Below are 21,110 nucleotides of genomic sequence, written 5' to 3'. Positions count from 1 at the left end.
ATATTTTAGTTCTACACGTTCTTCTGTCACCTCTGTGTCGCCATCACACACTCAGTTCACTCACGCTATAACATGAAGTGGAAGCTGATGCCTTTTTGCCACTCTTCTTTTTCCCTCTGCAGGAGCTGGAGGTTGGTCTCCCCTCGTCTCAGACCGATACCAGTGGCTGGAGCTGGATCTGGGGAGGCGAACCCAAATCACAGGTGTTGCCACGCAGGGTCGCTACGGCAGCTCCGATTGGCTGATGGCTTACCTGCTCATGTTCAGCGACGCAGGCCACAACTGGCGACAACACCGACAGGAAGACAGCCTAGGGGTAAAAAATACAATAAAAAGAAGGGATTATAAGGATCAATAATTTGAAATGGTGAATATGCTTACAAAGAAATGCAGTATGGTCAGATGGCTGGATTATTTTTCTCATCTGTGATATAATCAGTTCTAATGGTATAATCGTGCTAATAAACAAACTAAACAGGGAAAACTGAAAACCCCTTTAAATGATTTCAGCCCTGGATCATCTGGCAACACATCAAGTACAGGTTTTCAGTGTTGCTTCAAATTCATGAATGCGAAGCCAACACTGAAAATGTACTCCTAAAAGTATCAGACCAAGTTGAACCCTCTCTGAATCTCCATTTCAGCTCCACATTGTAATGGTTGCAGGACCATTCTTTCATTCAGCAACTGAAAAGGACCTCTGCCTATGAAAATCTTTTGATAGACGCACACAAAAAAGTGCTGCTCTCAGTATTAAAGTGCAAAAAAAATTTCGGCTTCCATCCTTTTATCCACATCCACAAAAACATTTAATGTCCTTTATTTCTCTTTGCCTGTGCAACACGCTAATACATTACACAGACATGCATTCAGTTCTTTTTTGAGTAATCGCGCCAACAAGCAGGCAAGAAAACCCGACGTGTGGAACAATAACCTCCATTCATAAAAATAATAATAGCGCATGGCTCATCAGTAATCTGCACCAGGGTGGTTAATGAAAGCTACTGTTAAAAATAAAACAAATAAAAACTTAGAAAAGGAAAAATAATTCACTCCATCTTTTATGCTGCGACTTAACAAGCACTTCCTTTAGAAGCATTAGATAATTAATTTTATTGTCGCAATAAGATCAACTCACAGAGGCTTTAATGTCTTTATTTTATTTTTATTGTTTTGGTCATTGTGCCAATGAGACAGAGACACTAACATAAAATATATTAGCTTAAGACTGCAGCCATATTTTAAAAAAATGTGAGTCTCCCTTCTGATGCTGGAGCAGTTTTAAGGCCAGCTGGACCTCATTGAGCAATCAAGATGTGGAACACCTGGGCAGATCTGGCGAAGAGAGGACAGGAGGCAGAGACGACGAGTACAGCGCTGCAACAGGGGTCACCAACAAATAATAGAAAATCTCACTTCATTTTTCCAAAGACGGTTTTTAGGTCGTTCTAATCACACTAATGTACGTTCACATTAATTTATCAAATACGTTTGTGCTTCTAGCAGCACAGATCCCACATTTGCATTGATTTTATGGATTTTACCAGCTATGCCAGCAGACAGTCTGGGAGGACGAACTGCAGAAGAAGTCCCCGGTTCATTGAAATAAAAAGTCTTCCAGTCTCCCTGTCATAGACATAGTTTCCATTTCTCCGGGGACTGGTATCGCCTGGAGTGTAAGGCCGCCTCGCCCGCAGCCTTTCTCTATTCATTAATAATGGATGCAACAATGAAAGGAACCTGAGCGGGGCTGTGTTGGCTGTCAAATGGTTAAACCGCTGCTGACTCAGCTGGAGCTGCTGTTAAAAAGACGAAGACTCAGAGCTTTGGTTCCTGCAGCTGTGAGCGTGTCCATCACAGTCTCCCAACAAGTCACACATGGAACATGCCAACTCGCCATTATACTAGCCGGCCCTGCAGAGAGTGTCAGCTCACTGTCTGAAATGTCAATGTGGAAACACGACCAAACATGCATACAGTATTCTGGTACTTCACAGCTGAGTCACTTTCCTCTCTACTTCCTTTAAAAAGTTGTATTCATTCATGTTTGCTTTCGAAGCACATTTAAAGGTAGCACCCATTCACATGTTTCAATAAAGATTGCTTTCTGGACTGACGGGAAAGCCAGGCAGATTCTCTCCTTCATGGAAGACCCGTCTTGTAGCAAATCAGCTTTTGAATCCGATCTGACGGGACAATTTTCACACAGTGAATGATACAAATCCTCTGAAGCCTGGAAGACATTTCCAAAAAGAAAGAAATGGATAAGACTTATGACAGATAAATTTACACCTGACATGTAAGGTAATAAACCAAGATCAAATCTCTAGGTGTTTTAGGCCATCTTATTCAGTTAGATGAGGAGGGGATCGGATGCAAAAATAGCTGTGTTAGTCAAAGCTCCTCATCTTAGACTTAGATGATAAGTCCTTATCCATTTACTCTCCATTAATGAGTACATTTACTTTATTACCACACTTGCAGTCCCACCCAATACCACTTCCAATCCACTCTATTTACAATTGAAATACACATATCGGTACCTTTTAATATAAAACCAATTACCATCCACACATTCTTACATTTTCTGCAGCCACTTGTTTATAGTGGGAGATAGGTGGGGTTAGTTTCCTGCTGTTATTGTCTGTGGTTATTGATTGAAGCATTAATCCAATATCTTTCCGTGCCTTTTTAAATTAAGGTTGCTGTCAGGCACTCCATTCACCTACCTATCACCACCCAGCAGAGTCATCAGCCGCCACCACCACCACCACCGGCAGTAACTGGACTCCACAATGGGATTGATTTTGTTGTAACTCAGGGCACGTGGCATGGCATCCTCATAAAAAATTCACAAGTCTTAGTGCTGAAAACCTTCCGAAATACTTAATTACTGCCATGTGTGAACCTTCCAAGGTTTACCACTAGGGATAAATACCTTGCTACCTTGGTCAAAAATCCATTATCAATCAATCCTGCTGCACTTTCATATCTTTCCAACGTTAGGATGTCTGTATTGCAAATATGGACTCAAATAGAACACAAAGTTTTCTTTCAATCTTCATCTTTGTGGAAGATTTCTGCTGATATCACACACCAGCAGGTAGATTACATGGTGTAGTGGTGCCAAACCAATTTACATCTCACACCTTCAAACAAACTTATAAGTTATACTATACTTATTAACTTGTGTATGATTACAAGTACATCTCCAAAACCGTTTGAACTGGAACACGGGCGGTGCAACGGGCTGCTCTATATAAATGTATGATTTTGAATACAACGTGTAAAATAATGCATATATACTGTTTTATTGGAACCTTTACTGAAGTTCTGAACTCCTTCCATGACTGTTCTCTGATTCGCATGCCTCTGCCTCCCTCGGTCTCCTTGGCTGAGGTCTTGTCAAGGGATTCTCATATTTCAAAACATGCTCAGTGAATAAAATAAGACGCCACTCTCCTCGGCCTCCTCGGCAGGAAACAGAGTCGTTTGCCACGCTTAACGCTTTGCTGCCTACCCGGCTCAGTCCTTCAACGTGCCGAAGATACCACTGAGATCGCAATTATGCAGTGGCGGGGAAGACACTTCCACTCCTATCACAGTCACATCAGTGCATGACACATGGCCTAAAGTGGGCAGGATAGTCACAGGCAAAATGCGAGCACTACGATACCACCAAAAACGACCGTGTAAATGTCCACGCATGGTTTGCTCCATATGTGCCGTTTGTGGGTCAGACACAGAATCCCACTGGATGTCCATAGGCAGCTTTTCTGTGAAATTAAGGCCATTAGTCTTTTAAGAGGGGCTTGGTGTGGAGACAGAAAAGGTCCAAGAGTTATTGATCACTGGACAGAGAGAGGGGAGATCAATGACCTCTCTGAGGAAAAGATTTGAAAGACTGCCTCGGGATGGGTGAGGTTAGAGGGAGTTCTTCTCTGCAGGCCAAATGTAAATTTTCAGTGAAATCTAGACTAGAAGTTGAAAATAAATGTGTGTAGTTTGAAGCATCTAGGATGACCAGCTTCAAAATCAAATGTTCCCTTTATCAGCAGCTTGATTTGAACTATCAAAGAACAGAAACAGAATCTACCGTTTCTGTCCAACTCGCAATTTACTAGAAGCTGGAAAAACAAATATGGTTGGATGTAAAATGTAAGATAAAATAAATGTGTTCTTTTTTTCAGGCTTTTCCAGGGAACAGCAATGCAGACACTGTGGTCCAGTACAAACTGAATCAACCAGTGATCGCTCGCTACCTCCGCCTGGTCCCGCTGGACTGGAACCCAACCGGGAGGATTGGACTCAGACTGGAGATATATGGATGTCGATATAGTAAGTCCACTCAACTGCTGTGTTCGACTTGAAAGAAGTCAGAGCATCACCTCAACTGGAGCTGTGAGGTTTGAGGAAAGTGTTTATTGTGATCTCACTGATGGGGAGCCTTAAATTGCTCTCGCTGGTCTTTCTTTCTGCAGAGCTGTTTATTAGCAGAAACGGGACAAGACTGTTTTACCTTTGTGATTGAAGATCTTATACTTGGAGGGGTTGGTTCACTGGAAACAGATCTTTGAAATGAGGAGTAAATAGAGACAGTCAATACCTCAACACAATAAATCTACTGTGATGCAGTAGAACATATTTTTTGATGTTTCTGTGGTTTAGCTTCGGGTCATTTTCACTGTATGAGTCTGGGATGTTTGGATGCCAATTGCAACTTGATTGTTGTGGGGTTTTTTTGGAATTTGGAATAGCTGGATTTTAAATATTCACCTTTGTGTTCTGGAAATAAAGGTGGGATGAACGTCTGGGAAGGACAGATAGGAAGAAAGACTGTCAGCATGGATGGGAGTCTTTGTTTTGAATGTTTGACTTAGCTTCAATTGAATCTTACATATTGTGGACTAAAACCTTTCCTGTTTAAAGCTACTTAAAAGTTTGTCAAACCCAGCTGCACTCAAGACACTTGTTTTCTACAACATGTATTGTTTGGAAAGATTTGACAACAGTAAATAGGAAATGGTTATTACAAGATAACTGTGTTTGCTCCTTGCATAATAAAGCCCACCCTCCTATACCTTTCCTTTTCATGTAGCTTCTGACGTGGCCAACTTTGATGGCAGCAGCAGCCTGATTTACAGGCTGGGTGTGTGGCCAAACTGGACGGGGATGGAGGTCATCACTCTGAAGTTTAAAACCCTGAGGAATTCTGGGATGCTGCTGCACGCAGAGGGACAGAGGGATCACAGCTTCACTCTGGTGCTGAAGGAAGGACGGCTGCTCCTCTTCCACCAAGAAGGTACAGCATCAATCTACTAATATTTATATTAGATGAGGTTCACACTCCCCGGAGATATGACAGCAGCGCAGGCGGAGGAAGATAGGTATACAGGTCTATTAGAATGACATATATATATAGATGGAAGAGACAATGTTCAAGACGTATATGTAATGTTCTCAAAAAGGTGGTCCATGTATTCTCTATCTTTTTATATATTCTTTTAGCTTTGTGGCAGACATTTTCCTCACTTTCCCCTTCATCAGCTGCTTCTCTCGCTCTTTCTCGCTCCGTTTCCCTCTCAGCTTGACATCCTCTCTCATATTCTGTCTCGTGTAATCTATGATGGATGCAAGCGACATGTGTTCGTGGTGAACTCGGTGAAGCACAGTGGGCCAGCAAAGCATAACATGATTTCATGGCTTCTACGGAGATGAAGAATGGAGCTCTGTGGAGTGTGTTTGTGTGAGAGAGTGTGTGTAAATAAGGTTAAATCTGAAGTGCTGTATGACGGCCAGGCCGTCATATTATCGGCACATGGCGGACCTCTCATCAGCCGAACCATCTGGCTGCCCGAGTCCTGCGTGGCTCTGCCTACCAACCTTTCCTGTCCTTCCATCATTTCTGGTTGACGGTTTTCCTCCAATTTGAAAATGATTAAATCCTGGGAATATATAACGAGAAAAATGTGGAGTTTCTTGCCCTTCATTAAGTTCAATTGAAATGACCGATCTTTAAAGGGATATTTTTCAGATGTTTTGTCGGGATGTGTGATGACACAAAATGCTATTAACAAAATGTTACATTTCACCCCACGTTTTGCACATTTCCCCATGTATGAATATGGAGAAAGATAAATAAAACTCTGCTTCACTGACAATCTGGAAATATTTCATGGCCCAGCTGCAACTTACACCCATATTTTATTTTCCTATCACTACATCGGGTCGCATTTGTGACATCTTAAGCTCGTTGATATTTGGGATGAGAGGAAATGAGATTCCCCTGCTGGATATGAACTGGGAATGTTCCCATAGGCCCATCAGGGGATACAAAAGCTGCCATTTGTGAAAAGCCGTTTGAAGAAATTGCTTCTGAGAAAAAAAATTACATTACATCATTTCATGGTTGGAATTGAGGATATAGATGTAGCTACAGCAGTTTGAAGAAGACATCCATCATTCAGTGCGTGCAGGAGCTTTCACTACAGACCACAAACGCTGGCTTCTCCAAGAGTCTCTACTGGTAAATGTAGTGGATTTTGGCGAGCATCCAATTTTTCTGCATTCGCTTGTAGTTTTTACCTCTCTTGGCACTTCTCTCCATCCTCCACACTTGTCTTATCCTTCCTCTGGTGCTGCCTTTCTGCATTCTGACAATAAAAACAGAATATTTTCCTATAGCCTCCAGTTGGGAAGGGGTGGAAGGGCATTCATTCTCTGGCGGTGTTGTGTGCCAGTGAGAGAGAGGGGCGTTATCAGCCGAAGTCATCAATCTGACATCAGCTCCCCGAGTGATGCCTGTCACATCACCCTGCTAGCCCCGAGTCGATACTCAGCAAACTGCTCAAAGAGCCCCGGGTAGTCGGGAATGAAAATAAACACTTGGTTGGTTTTGTTACTGAGCAGAGATAAGAATGAGCTATGATAATCGAGTGATAGAGGAACATCCTCCGCTTCCATGACAGCGCTGTCACTGCATGCATCTATCTCCGGCTCTCTTTGTTTTCCTGCCTGCCTTCCAGGCTGCCCCCTCTCTCTTTTTTTTACTTTTTCTATTTTCCATTCTCTCCATTGTTATTTATTTCTGATTTTCTCATACAGTATGTTGCCTCAATTCTGTCCCTGTTCCTTTTTTTCTCCCAGAGATGGTTATTTGCCTTTTTCAATTACATGCTCTTTGTATTTCCCCCCTCTTTCCCCCTTCCCTCATGCTCTACCAGGAGTTTGCAGGCAGCAGACATTGTAATTTAGATCAATAGCTTGGCGTGTCCGTTCTGAGCATCGTCGTCCTCCTCCCTGGTCAGCTGTTTGCTGGAGGAGGTATTGCTCCTATTTGGCAAACTGATTCCAGCTGTCCCATGTCTCACTTTAACGAGTGACACAGGTCGCACCGTGAGGGAAAACAAGATGGATATAAACACAGCTAATCACGGCGAACGCTTGAATTTGGAATGCGTGCAGAGAAAAGTAAGAGCTCAGACCAGACGTGTTTCTGACAGACAATCTCATGGACAAATGTGCAGAAAGACCTGCAACCAAACATAAATAAAACAGCGAGATGCCCTCTCTATCGCTTTGGTCCGTGCTTGTTCAAGCACAGGAAGGAATTGGCTGGCTCATTAAGATTTATGCCCACTATCCAAAACCATCTCATTTTCTTTCTTCTTTACATTCATCAAAGTGTCAGTTTGCTATAATGTAGTGTGCCGCTTCGTAATTCCGTTCAACTACTCCACTGTCACTGAGAAGCTGTAATACACAGCAGTAAATACAGTGAGGGCTAGTGAGTCCTGCTCTGGTGCATTCTGGACGAATGGCATTAAGTACTGCCGACAAAATTACAGAGATGCTGCAGGACAAACTGCATTCTAAGTGAAAACCTTTTCTCTCTATCCTCCATGATGAGGAGGGACAGGGGTTGGTTTCTGGCTGCCTGCTTTGCTTTGTTTTTTTGGTGCGATAGGAGATTGAATGTTTCAGATGTTACTTTGACAAATCATCAGCGTTGTAGAAGCCAAATGCGTGATGGAATGCGTTTCCAGTGTTGTGCACGGTGTGGCGCTGTGGCCAGAAAGCGGTATATAAGGCAGGGCCAATCAGGCGGTACACAGGTGTTGACCCGGAAGGGCATACAGGTTTTGACCGCTGTGGCGGGATTGTTTTTCCCAGATGCGCATGTTTTGTTGATTATACTTTTGTTGTGTTTTGTAATAAATGAGGATAATTTTACCTTCTTAAACCGCTTCTGGACTCTCCCTGTTTGGACACGGAGAGACGAAACACGACTTAGCCGCTGGAGCGCGTCTAACCGAGCACTGCCGGCAACACCACAATAGCCCAGCATTGGGCCGGCTATTATAAGCGTGATAGCAAATGTTTCAGTAACAGACAGAAAGATCAAGGTTCTTCTAAAGGTATCTGCAGAGCGCCGTACATAAAAGCACAGAACTATATATGTAGATATTTTCTATAAACTTTCCAAAGATATTCCCATTTGAAAATCCACTTAAACATTTGACTGAATATCAGAATGTTGGTGATTGACATTCTGCCTCAGTTAATCTGATCATTTCAGTCAATGGTTTAGACATAGATGTGATATTCATCAATGTGAACATGCTTTATTTTAACAAAGTGTTTTTTCAATCCAACCTCATGCCGGTGAAACAAAAGAGAAAAGAACTGAAGAGAAAGAGAAAGATCTGATGCACTTGTGACATTCTTTCCACAAGCATTTCTCTGCACTTTTTTTTTTTTTTACCTCAGTTTGTTTTATGGTGACAAGCTCAATTTCTAGCTGTGACTATTACTGCAAATTGGCGTATAAAAAGTACATTATTTTCAGCGGCAAGCATATAGTTCCTGCATGTGACAATGAAATACAGAAACAATTATAACAGTCTGTCTTCTGTCATTGTCATCCTTCATAAACAGATTTAGACCCTGCGCAAAGAGCTATAATGGAACAGCAGACAGAATATGATAAGGTGATAATTGCCCCAGGGAGCTGTCTATAACAGTAGACTCCTCAAACGTGGGAACTGGCACAGACTTCTCAGATTGAAGACAAGAACATTCAATATTAGTCTACTCAGTATGGATAAATCAAGCTGTTATTGCCTTGCAATGCTCTCACAGGCATGCTGGGGAAAAAGACTGCTAGACTGTAAGGCAGCAAGGAGGGAGACGGGGAGTTCCATGAATGAAAGTTAGGCATTTGTTTTCCTTGATATTTGTTGAATTTATGTATCACTCGGCCTCTTTTTCCACTTTTAGCTGTAACCAAATATGTCGCCTCGATTTGAGAAATGGTGTTAGAAGCTTCTCTGAGCTGGAGCCAGGAGGTGATTGGTTTAGCTTAGCATATAGATTGGATCTAAAGGAAAGCAGGTACCGGTAAGCAATGCTATCTAGCCACTGCCATCTAAAACATTTGAAGTCAGTTCAGGTTCAAACAGAAGTTTCCCTGCTCCCATAAACATGTGAATTAATGAAACCTAACTTAAATGATTCATTCATAGTGAACGCATGTGTTAATTAATGTGTTTTACAACTCACAACATCTCTAAAATCCAAAGACATTTTTCATAATAATTAAGAACTCGATGGAGCTCCTTCTGTCAGCAGAAACTCTTTTCTCTCCCAGCGCATCGGGGGATGCAGAAATGCATCCACCACTTTGAACCCGCTGGTGGTCGGACTGCCATTAATCATGTCCTGCTGTCATTTTGTAGCACCATCATTTATTGCAGCCTCCTCCCTGCAAGCATCCAGACATATCCACTCAGTGACCCACTCCCTGTTGGACACAATCAAAATATTCCACTGAAGCTGCGGCATTTGCACGACATTTTGATTTGACTATTAAACACGAACCTCTCCATAGAGAGACTTTTAGAAAGTTATGTCCAGCCATGCTTGTCCTCGTTGAATATGCATCATGCATAATTGCGTAGCTATGAAACGCATCCTGGCCTCTTTTTCAGGTGTGAATTCCTCCTCCTCAGGGAGAGAGCTTCTTGTTTCTGTGGGAAGTCTGCTAGATGACCAGCACTGGCACCATGTAAAGCTTGAGCGACTCAGCACTCACTTCAACCTAACCGTGGATGAAAACACCAACCAGGTTGACATACCAGCTTGGCTCAGCCACTGGGACATTCGCCAGGTGGGAAAAACGTTTCCGGAAACACAGATTTCAGCCGATTCTCTCTCCAACATACGGCAGGAAGCTCAGTGCCCTTGTGCTTCCGAGCAGTGGCGTTGAGGCTGGGCCCCTCAGTCATTTGTGGATTGTACGCTTATATAAGCATTTTTTCTTTTCTTTCATGTTTATCACTATTGTTTCATTGTGCAGCTAACTGTAGCAGCTGTCCAACGCCGTGGGCTACAGGAGCCCATCCTGTCCGGCAGGAACTTCCATGGATGCTTGGAAAACATTTTCTACAATGAACTCAACCTAATAGACCTCGCTAAAAAGAACAACCACCAAGTCTCTGTCAAGGTAAGTCATAGCATATCAGCATCTTTGGGGCATCATCGATTTATTTCAACCATAAATATTACCTCGATTTTGTGTTGTATTATTTAATTGTAGGTGCAAACATGTAGTGAATGTATGCGTACTGTATAAAGAGAAGCCTTGAGTTACAGTACAAAAACAAATAATCATTCCACTTAGAAATCATTATGACTTTATGAATCACAGCTATGATAATTATTTTCATTGTCTGCATCATCATCACTTCCTTTGTTGTTTTGCACATGTCATCATCATCATCATCCCCAACATCATCAGTAGCACATTTTAGTGTGAGGAAGTCCAATGCCTAAAGGAAGACATTTAAAAGAAGACAAATGATTGAAGCAACGAAATGAAGATGAGGGAAAGAATTAAAGCAATTATTCTAGCGCCATTACGGAAATGTTTATTTCAAGTTGGATTTACTTTTACCTCACCTTGTCCTGTTTAGTAAAACTCATTTTCTTTCACAGTTAAAGAACACTGTACCTATCATATCACCATATCATTATAGTACAAATATAAATCACATCAATCCTTCTTGAATTTCAATCTGAAAGCAACAGTTCATTTTTCCATTGTGATTTTTCATTTGCGCAGTGGCACGCTGGGAGATCAGCACAATGTGCGCCTGATTCTTCAGGCTTTCAGGCGGCTCTAATATTCATATGGTGAAACAGGTGTCCTTTTCCATGAGAGCTGCTGATGAGACCTCTTCGACATGGAGTCAAATCGTTTCAGCCTCTACAGCTAATTAATATTCATGTTTTATCTCTCATAAGCATTCCTCTCTCTCTCCCTTCCCTCCTCTCTTTCTCAGGGCAACGTGACCTTTTCTTGCACCGAGCCGGTTTCCGTCGCTGTAACGTTCGGCAGCGCTCAGAGTTTTCTCCAATTGCCTATACTGTCGTCGTGGTTGTCGGGGGTTGTCTCTGTGGCACTGCAGTTCCGGACGTGGAATGAGGCAGGCCTTCTCGTCACCTTTGACCTTCCACAGCAGGAGGGCAAGGTCTGGCTTCACCTGAGAGAAGCCAGACTCTGTCTAGACATCAATAAAGCTGACAGGACCCAGCTGGAGCTCAACGCAGGTCAGACCGCTCAAGGTTTTTACAGGGAGGAGTGAATCTCTTTTTAAGGTTCCCACAGGGCCTTGAAATGCTCAATAATATTTCAGTTTTAGATTAAAAAATAGACATGGGTCATTGACAGTGCTCAAGATTATATATTTTGTGTGAACCTTGATTAACCCTGATTGATGTCTTCAAACTTTAAGTGCTGGCTCGTTGAATTCAAGGGAATTGGGTCTGGAATTATTAGCTTATATGTTCAGTAAGTTGTGGGAACCTTGAGTTGTTATTTACTTGTCTAACAGACACATCATAAGATGCTCTCATAGCCTGGAGTTTTGACAGACTCTGAGAACTAAAACAAACAATACCATAAAATGGATTTATGGGAACCTGGTCATTTCACATTGAAGGTGCAATGCTGAGCTCAAGAGCATCATTACCATTGAGAACGAGGATATTCAGATTTTTGCCTTTTATGTTGTCCATAGCAACAGTGAGCCATTAGTCATTTTAAATATTTATTGCAAAGGTTATTTCTTCCACCTGGGAATCATTTGTCTCCAGGCTCGCATTAGCTCTTAGAACCACGTCGTAGTTCGCACTTGTTTTGTTGCATTTGTGCTTCTATGTGTGGGTAAAGGCTCAGGTCTGAATGACGGTCAGTGGCACTCAGTGGCGCTGAACGCTGGTGAAAATCATCTGAGCATCACTGTGGACAAAGACAAAGACACCGCCGCTCACACGAGCACCCAACTTCATCTAACTGCAGCGCGGTCACTCTTCTTTGGTGGTAAGAAAGCGTGCGTGGCTGTTGTGTCGTGGAGCAACGCAGAAGATGTGCCGCACAGTTAAACCTTCTAACACCAGTAAAGTTACTGAACTAGCCTGTATGATTTTGACAACCTTTTTTGCAAATATTTTAATTGTATCTCAAGTATTTTACCATAAAATATGGGATAAGTCTAGACTAAACTTGCATTAAAATCCGATAGCAAATATTCCTCATTAAAATTCAACAACATGAATAGATATTTTTATATTTCTGGAGTGTAACTGCTGAACGTGAAAAGAAGACATTAATGTATGTTGAGGAAACACATTAATTTAATTACGTACATTTCAAATTTATTGATTAAAGGCGCTAAAAACCCAACTGTTGATCAAGCATTGTGGTTTTCCCCTTCAGGTTGTCCCAATCTGGAGTGCAGGAATCCCTTCAAAGTGTTTCAGGGCTGTATGCGTCTTTTGATTGTGGATAACCAGCCTGTTGACCTGATCAAAGTGCAGAAAAGGCTCTTGGGAAACTACAGCCACCTGCAGATTGATATGTGTGATATCATTGACAGGTTTGTCTTCAAACGTATGCCACAGATTATGTCTTATGATTTAACAGCATTTTGCTTCTTTCTTGGACCACATGTATAGACATTGTAATAAATAAACGTCATCAATGTATTAATCAGACACATTTCTTCCCTTCGCAATATGCATGCATGCATGGAACATTTTATTCTTTACTTGTCCTCATTGAAGTCAGCTGTGGAATGAAGTAATGTTCTGAACCTACATTCAACAAAGCTAATTAACTAGACTCCATAATGTCACTCTATTCCCAAGAAAACAGTAAACAGCTACACAAGGGAAACAATGATTTAAAGCCGCATGAGAAATACAAACAAACCCAACCATTTATTGATCTACTAACAAGTACTGTCTGCATATCCACAGCATGCTTAATCCTCAAATCCTCCCGTTTCTCCTGCCAAAAGCCATTCCAAGCAGAACAATGAGCCACACGTTTAGCATTTTACATCTTCTACAACTTGGCAAAGAGTTCATTTTCATACAATGGCATTTTACTTGAAACCCTTATTCCAAACAAGTTGGGATGCCCTGCAGAGCACAGATAAACCGTGATGTGGATTCCTAACGATTCTTTGACGTTCACTTCAATTTAATTCAGTATGAAGACAATGTATCTGAAGTTTTACTGCATCAACTTCATTGGGTTTTTGCAAACACATGTTTGTTTAAATAAATAAATATTGTATTTTATGCCGACAGCAAGTGGAACACAAGTTGGGCAAAGAGTGACAAAATTAGGAAAGTAATGGAACAAAAATAATTATAAACAAACAAACACCAACAAAGGCTCAGTCTTTCACAAGCAAAGACAGGAAGACATTTGCCATGTTGGAAAAATCTGCTGGGGCAAATATTCCAAAAGTTTTTCAGCGTTTTTCGCTGTGCATTACAAATAATTATAAATCCATGATGTAAAAAAAAAAAGAAATAGAGAAATCCCTGCAGCAAGGAGCTGCCCAAACATGGGTTTGGGCTTGTACCGTACGAGCATTCAAATATACCTTTTATAGTTTGCATGAATAATTGTATTAAATGGGATTCGGGTGTCACAGCTGGAATGCAAAAATACAAAGGAACAGTTGATGGAGGAATAATAAAGTGGATTATTAAACATTTAGTTTAGTGAGAGCCAACTCATATTACACCGAAGGGGATAGTACAATATTACATCTGATTTCTGAAACTTCAGAAAGAGAATTTTCCATATAGACTCTTCTTTCTACACAGTTATGTAAATGTCCAAATCCGAGCCATCTCTCAGGAGAAACTAGATCATTTTTATGACACAGACTGAAAAAGAGTGTCTTGAATAATCCTTCCCTAAGAGAAATTGGATCAAAAAATACACTGGGATACATTTTGTATCTGCAGCTAAGTGGATTAATTATTACTAAGAGGAAGATTTATTTAAACCAAAAATGACTATCAGCGGCAAAACGTTTTTTTTAAGGTGTCATTGAGAGAATAGACTTAATCAAACAGTGCACAGCAATAACATTTGGGACCGGTCCAAAAATGTCAATTACTGCACTGTATTAGTTTAGCTCGAGGCAGTGATAGAAATCTCAGAAACGGACTGCAACCCCCGTCACCGAAGCTAATTTTCACTCTGTGCTCCAGTTGTATTAAAAAACTGCTGCAGAGAGTTCTTGGCAAGAAAAGTTGAATTTCTCCATTTTCATGCAGTGCAGTGAAAGCAGGTACAAAGTGGGCACAGTCACAGGCATTTGGCTGCTTATTTATCTTGTCTTGGCTTTTACACTGAAGGTAGCGTAATTTCTCCTGACATTTGTTCAAAAGCCTGCATGAAAGAGCAAGAAGTCTGATGGTAAATAATAATGTTTTCTTATGCAAAAAAGGTCCAATTAAATTTCAGAGGACGTTTAGTTTTAAAGGTTCACGATTTGTATTTTAAATAAAGTTAATGACTGCTCATCATGAAGTGAAAATGCATATTGCAGAGATTTGAGGGATTTTTATTTTTTATTTTCCCCCTGATGCAGTATTTTTGCAAATTAGCCAGTACTATTAATCCATTACATTTTTCCATCCAACTTTGCTGGTGTTGAAAATTAATACTCTGTTTTGTAGCACATATTCTGTGAATATAAATTAGCTCATTAGTATTCAACTCACTGCTCTGCTCTAAGTCCCATCTAAATAAACAGTAGATTAAACTGCATTGCAGATGACTTCCTAATGTTAGAGTCTCCCAACAGTAAATTATCTACTCACTACTAATAGCACAAATAAGCTCTCATCAGGTGGGAACCTCTGCGAGCTTCATCTGCCAGATTGAATGGATGGACAACTTTGCTGTTGTGGTTGGATGTTCTGCTGGGACGAACAGTGTGGGTTTAAAGTGGTCTATTCACTATTCAAAGGAGCGGCTGGCTGGATTGCAGAATCAATGTTTACAGAGAAAAATGCATACAATTATAGGACACAGTGATAAAATGCACAGTATTTTTTTGAGGTTCATGGCAAAGCTAAAAAAAAAAGAATTCATTGATTGATTAAACAAAGAAACAGGATCTCGTGGGTTCCCCTGTGTAAAAGAGAGAAGCGTTTTATTAGAAATTGAACAAGAATGCATCCCGTATCTATCTTAGACGGAAGCAGATCAGCAAACGTGAGATTTAAGGAAGGAATTATAATTCAATATCTTGAAAAATGGCACGTTTATAAATTGAGATAAGATTATAAAATGGGACTCTGATTTTCGAAAACCGAGTTGGGTGGGAGTTTGGCTTTCTTTTTTTGTTTGAAGTTATAATAGTCAACATGACTAACAAAGGGATTATTTCAAACCAGCTACGTTTCACAGCGCACACCTGTGCTCGACTTGACATGAAAAGAAAAGACTTGTGTTCATGTCTTTGAAAAGATTGAAGGCTTTTTGTCGAATAACTTTTATTTCAGGTTTCATCCGGTCCCTCCTACACACCTGCTCACCAGGCGCACTGAAGGCCTATTTTCTTTCTTTTCTTATCCTTGGTAAACTTCCTAAAGGCAACTTTTGACAGATGTGAAGATTCTCTCTCTTTGTCTGTGTCTCCCCCCCTCCCCAGGTGCTCTCCCAGCCACTGTGAGCATGGAGGTAGCTGCAGTCAGTCATGGAGCACTTTCCACTGCAACTGTTCCAACAGCGGCTATCGGGGAGCCACCTGCCACAGCTGTAAGCAACCAGCAACAGGGCATCTGCAGGTCTTTAAGACGCTTGATGCCTCAAATGTAATGATGGAAATACTCAATCATGTTTCAATATTACAAAGTCGAGAGATTTATTCGTATGGAAAACCAGGAGATTCACTTGAAGATGTGTCCATTGAATGAATGATAAAATTTTTGAATACGTTAACAGCTCCTTATTTACCTTTTTAACAGGGACAAAAGCTTCAGAGACATTTACATTTTGTATCTGTGGTTACATAAATCATTTCTATGTAACATTTGATCTGTTTTAGCTCTTTCTTTTCACCACTGGCTCCAGATGAATTCTGTTTTCTTTTGAAAGATGCTCTATTATTTTATGCACATTTGTCAGCTATGACTGTTTTTCTGTCTAAAACATTGACAGTAAACCCCAAAATGTGCAGTGAGCCTATGGATGTAAAATTATATATAGTGGATGGTAACTGCAGAGTTGCTGCAATGTAGCATCTGAGTTATGCTGTAATACAGAGGTCGGGAACCTATGGCTCACGCTCAGATTAAAAAAAAAAAAAAAAAAAAAAACATTTTTTTTTTTTTTTTTTTAACTCGCCTTGCCCGTGCTGACTGCAGCTGGTTTGCGCGCCCAGGTCGTGTTTCGTGTTTTTTGTTGTAAGTAACTTGTTCACTTGTGTCTGGATCTTATGTTCCGTTTTCTTTGCGGCACCAGCCAGTCGCCGTCTGTTAGTAGAGCTTGTGTTGCAGGGGCATTTTGCACGGCTGGCATTTTATTGTGAAAATCACAGAGCGGAAGCACGCTGTCACGGTTCCGCCCTGAGCCTGGGCTGCCACTTTAAAAGTAGGCCGTCATCCCGTCATTAGGGGTGGGCGTGGCCAGCTGTGTGCACGGTGCCAGAGTGGACTTTGTTTGGCTCCACCTTAATTCCAGATTACTACTATTTTAATGTGTTCTTACCTGGGACCTTCTTTCGGAATAAATGTGTGAAAAAGACGGGGCCCTGCGTTTGCTTCAAGAGGGCAGCACTTGCTTTTTGGTTTTCTCTCGGCTGTGTATTATTATGTTGGGCTCCCGTCCTGTGTGCAGCTCCAGGTGTAAATGATCAATTCAACCATCGCACCGTCTCTGCTCTGCTTTCTGGGCTCCGCTCACGTTAGTCCGTTACGTTCAGAGGCTTATTATACTAGTTTCATTACCTGCTTACCGCTTATACTGACATTTAGTTGAATCCACGTTTAAAATATATTATATGGCTCTCACTGAAATAAATTTCCAAATATTTTGCTTTCATGGCTTTCTTAGTCAAAAAGGTTCCCGACCCCTGCTGTAATATATGAAAGTCATTGATGAGGTACTGCATAAAATATATGCAATTGTATGCAGAGGCTCTCTAAATCTCTCCTTTTGTTCCTCTTTAAAGTATTTTCTAATTTACATAAAAAGGAAAAAGTGTTCAAAACAAATAATTTGAAAAAAAAAAAGCAATATTGCACTTCTAATGAGAAGGTAAAATTATAGTTACATTAAAAAAAAAAAACATTTTACTGACTAAATTGCCATTCATTAAAACCCCATCGTAATAAAATATTCCTTTTATGAGCTTTTGATTATGTTTTTCTTACGAGACAAAAGTTGAGAACATCTCTGTCCATTCCGATGTTTGAAATAATTAGACTGAGATTTCTATTTTTGCGATAATAGAAATTTCAGGTTTAATTAGTTGTGTCTTGAATATCAGAACACGATAATGCACACAACTTCATTTTGTCCATATTGTCTCTTGGTAAAACATTTGATGCTTGGCTGGATTAGCATCTGAGAAACTGCAAATTAAGCATTTGATTAATAGCGAGTGAGATTAATGCAGTATTCCACACATGTTCTCATTGCATCTGATTTAATAACATTCAGACCCAAAGCCCCCCTGACACTTTTCCCCCCACTATTGTATTCAAACTTTAATTAGCCGTGTTCAATTGGGAATCGACTAAACAGATTGTTGGTACTTCATTATGATGAATAAATTAGACTTTTGTTTAATTTTAAAGTCTTTAAAGAGGTTTATTTTTGACAACTGCAGTCAGCTCACTCCCTGGTCTTTTCTATTTTCTTTCTTGATTTTAAATCTGTGTCTATATTTATATCACATATGTGCCTAACTCCAATCGTCTAGCTTGTCAAAGTAGTCCCGATCCATTGGAGCTCATGGTGGAGTTATGAACCGCATGAAAAGTATGAGCAGTATTAGTTTTTGGAAAATTAAGCAAATATAATTTAAATGGTGATTGGCTTATAATTATGTTTATGCATAATCCTGCTCATAAACCAAACATTCAACAAACAAATGATCAGGGGGGGACAACAAACATCTGTGTGAGAGCCATCAATTTTGGATAAAGTGAATATTTGAGCGAATCTGTTTGGACCTTTGTTGTTGGTGGGGAACATAATCCTCCCTGTTTTGCTAATCTCTTTGTTTGTGTGTGTTTCCATTTATCCGATGCAGTAATACAATGTTAGAGGGCTGCTTTGTCAGGCAGATACAAAGCTGTTCACATTCAGCCTTTTCTGCCAACGAATGACAAAATCGTTGACAATAATGAAAGAAAAAAAAATCCTCAGAGAATGCTTGGTTTTTATTTGTTTCAGTTGCTGAACTGGTCCTTGACCAGTGACCATTAGTACACAGAAAATGTTAGTTTCAATGCGGTACATTGTGTGTTGTGTTATTATTGTTGTTGACGTCCCTTCATTACGTTGTCTTTCATAGCGATATATGAACAATCGTGTGAGGCGTACAAATACAAAGGCAACACGTCAGGACATTATTCCATAGATGTGGATGGGAGTGGACCAATCAGAGCGCAGCTCATCTACTGTAACATGACAGGTAGCACATGCACGTCTACACAAACGTGGTCGTACAGCCTTCAATATATTACACAGCTCGATTTGAATTTTAAAATCACGATTGTGTCAACATTAAATTTAACACTTAATAATTCCCTCTCTTTATTTGCTGTTGTCTCTGCTCTCAGAGGAAACGGCGTGGATGGTGATCCAGCACAACAACACAGAACTGACCGTGGCTTCTTGGTCCCCTGACGCAAACCAACATTCAATCAACTTTGACTATGCTTCTGGAGCCGAGCAGCTAGCAGCCATCATCAGCCAATCAGAGCACTGTGAGCAGGAGTTGTCCTATTACTGTAGGAAGTCCCGCCTCCTCAACGCCAAAGGCAAGGCTTGAGCTCAGTGATTTTGTGTTTTGTGTCTAAGCAGTGTGTGTGTGTGTTTGATTGTGTTTGACACGAAGGTAAATGGTGTATTTGCGTGATGTTGTTAAATAGCTGCAGAAATGCAATTTGCAAAGTAAGCTTTTCTGCATCTTAGAGATCTATACCTGGAACAAAAGAGGAATGGTGTGTGCTGCACATTTAGTCAATTTACTATGTAATTAAAGCATCAATTACTTTGTATTTTCTCCTCCTTACTCTACTGCAGCTGGAAGTTAATTTAAACCAAAGCTTTGTTTATTTCCTTTCGACAAACATGCACATTTGGTCTTTATTGTATTTATTTGATTTTTTTTTACCACAAAGATTATGTCTTCTTGCCTTCACTCTAGGAGAAGAGAGAAAAATTCAGTTTCAATTTGCACTGCAGAAAGAGTGGGCATCTCGTGTTTGCCTTTGAAGCTTCGCTCTGTACACTCCAAAGCCTACTTATGAGAATGCTTGTGAGACAGAGAGAGGTGTTTTGATTCCATGGGTGGCCATGAACGAGACGGAAAAGCAGCAGTGATGCACACTCAAGCCTGTGAAGTGGAGACAGAACAGGGTATGTCTGTGTTGAAACCCTGAAAAGATGGCAATTATTAGACGATTGGAGAAGACCAATTCAAAAAGGGTCAGAACAACACAGGAAGACCCGCCAAGGTCCCATGATTGATTGATTGAAAGTCTGGTTTGAACAGATACATTGACCCAATGTCTTCTAATGAGAGCAGCACTGTGAGAAACATTCCCACCCGCTGTGGGATTATGTCTAATGTCTTTGTTTTATTCATGTGAGATTAATTTCTGTTTTGCAGAATCTTTTAATCGTGGCAACGCAGACAGTTTTTAATGGTGTGATTTTTGCATGTGTGTTTCAGAGGGTGCTCCGTACAGCTGGTGGGTGGGGGTTTCGGGTCCGGGTCAGGCCCAGACGTACTGGGGGGGTGCCCAACCCGCGAGTGGGCAGTGCGCCTGTGGTCTGCAGGACAACTGTCTGGATCCAAAGTACTACTGCAACTGTGATGCTGACTACGACCAAAGGTAGTTTACTTCCTCATGGTCCCTCTGTCCTTTCGTTCAAAATCCACATCAACTGTTAAGAATTACACAGTTCGCCACAATCCATTCTAAATACATCTACGCCATGAATCCTGTTGCTTTTCACTGTTATCCTGACTTTATTTTACCACAGAGTTCACATTTCATGGTCTTTCTGAGGAGACAGGCTTTGATGGTGCCCAGATGAATTACCTTATTGATCCCATAGGCACTACATTTGGTACAGACATGGTTACTTGACCATGCTACCCTTTGAGTTTGGTGATCCCAGACTTTCTCCAGCCAAACAATGAGATTTGATTTATGGAGACACTTTTCACCACCATCAGCTGCCTCTGCTGCATGCTGTGTTATGTTCTGCAAATGTTTGGGGTTAGGGTTAGGGTTAGGGTTTGCTAAAATAACTGATTAAAATTGTGATTTGATGCTACATTACAACATCATCATGAAACTGCAATATATTTGAATGTCTAATGACCAGACATGAAACTGGGTGGCTTCAGTGACATAATTCACTGAAATCATTTTATGAGCTCAAAATAAACCAATAATATGTTTCAATGTTTACACTCACATTCTGCCATATTGAACAGAAATAAGCCAATAGACATGCAGGATGAACCTTGAGATATTTTAACATCCCT

At 40.8% G+C, this 21,110-nt stretch overlaps 1 protein-coding gene across 1 annotated transcript in view; it reads left to right on the top strand.

Moving 5' to 3' along the window:
* LOC137899796 (contactin-associated protein-like 4) overlaps window positions 1-21,110 on the top strand; it is a 50,221-nt gene that overhangs the window by 15,673 nt on the left and 13,438 nt on the right. Inside the window, exons 4-15 of the mRNA XM_068743836.1 lie at window positions 123-316; window positions 4,191-4,338; window positions 5,099-5,302; window positions 9,990-10,168; window positions 10,358-10,504; window positions 11,343-11,610; window positions 12,233-12,382; window positions 12,779-12,938; window positions 16,029-16,135; window positions 18,900-19,019; window positions 19,168-19,368; window positions 20,286-20,448. Coding sequence (XP_068599937.1) covers window positions 123-316; window positions 4,191-4,338; window positions 5,099-5,302; window positions 9,990-10,168; window positions 10,358-10,504; window positions 11,343-11,610; window positions 12,233-12,382; window positions 12,779-12,938; window positions 16,029-16,135; window positions 18,900-19,019; window positions 19,168-19,368; window positions 20,286-20,448 — 2,041 coding nt within the window. The remainder of the gene's footprint in view (window positions 1-122; window positions 317-4,190; window positions 4,339-5,098; window positions 5,303-9,989; window positions 10,169-10,357; window positions 10,505-11,342; window positions 11,611-12,232; window positions 12,383-12,778; window positions 12,939-16,028; window positions 16,136-18,899; window positions 19,020-19,167; window positions 19,369-20,285; window positions 20,449-21,110) is intronic.

This window comes from Brachionichthys hirsutus, chromosome 9, assembly GCF_040956055.1.
Source record: "Brachionichthys hirsutus isolate HB-005 chromosome 9, CSIRO-AGI_Bhir_v1, whole genome shotgun sequence".
NCBI lineage: Eukaryota > Metazoa > Chordata > Actinopteri > Lophiiformes > Brachionichthyidae > Brachionichthys > Brachionichthys hirsutus.
Note: the sequence above shows the minus strand (reverse complement) of the source record. Positions and strands in the feature narration are given on the sequence as shown.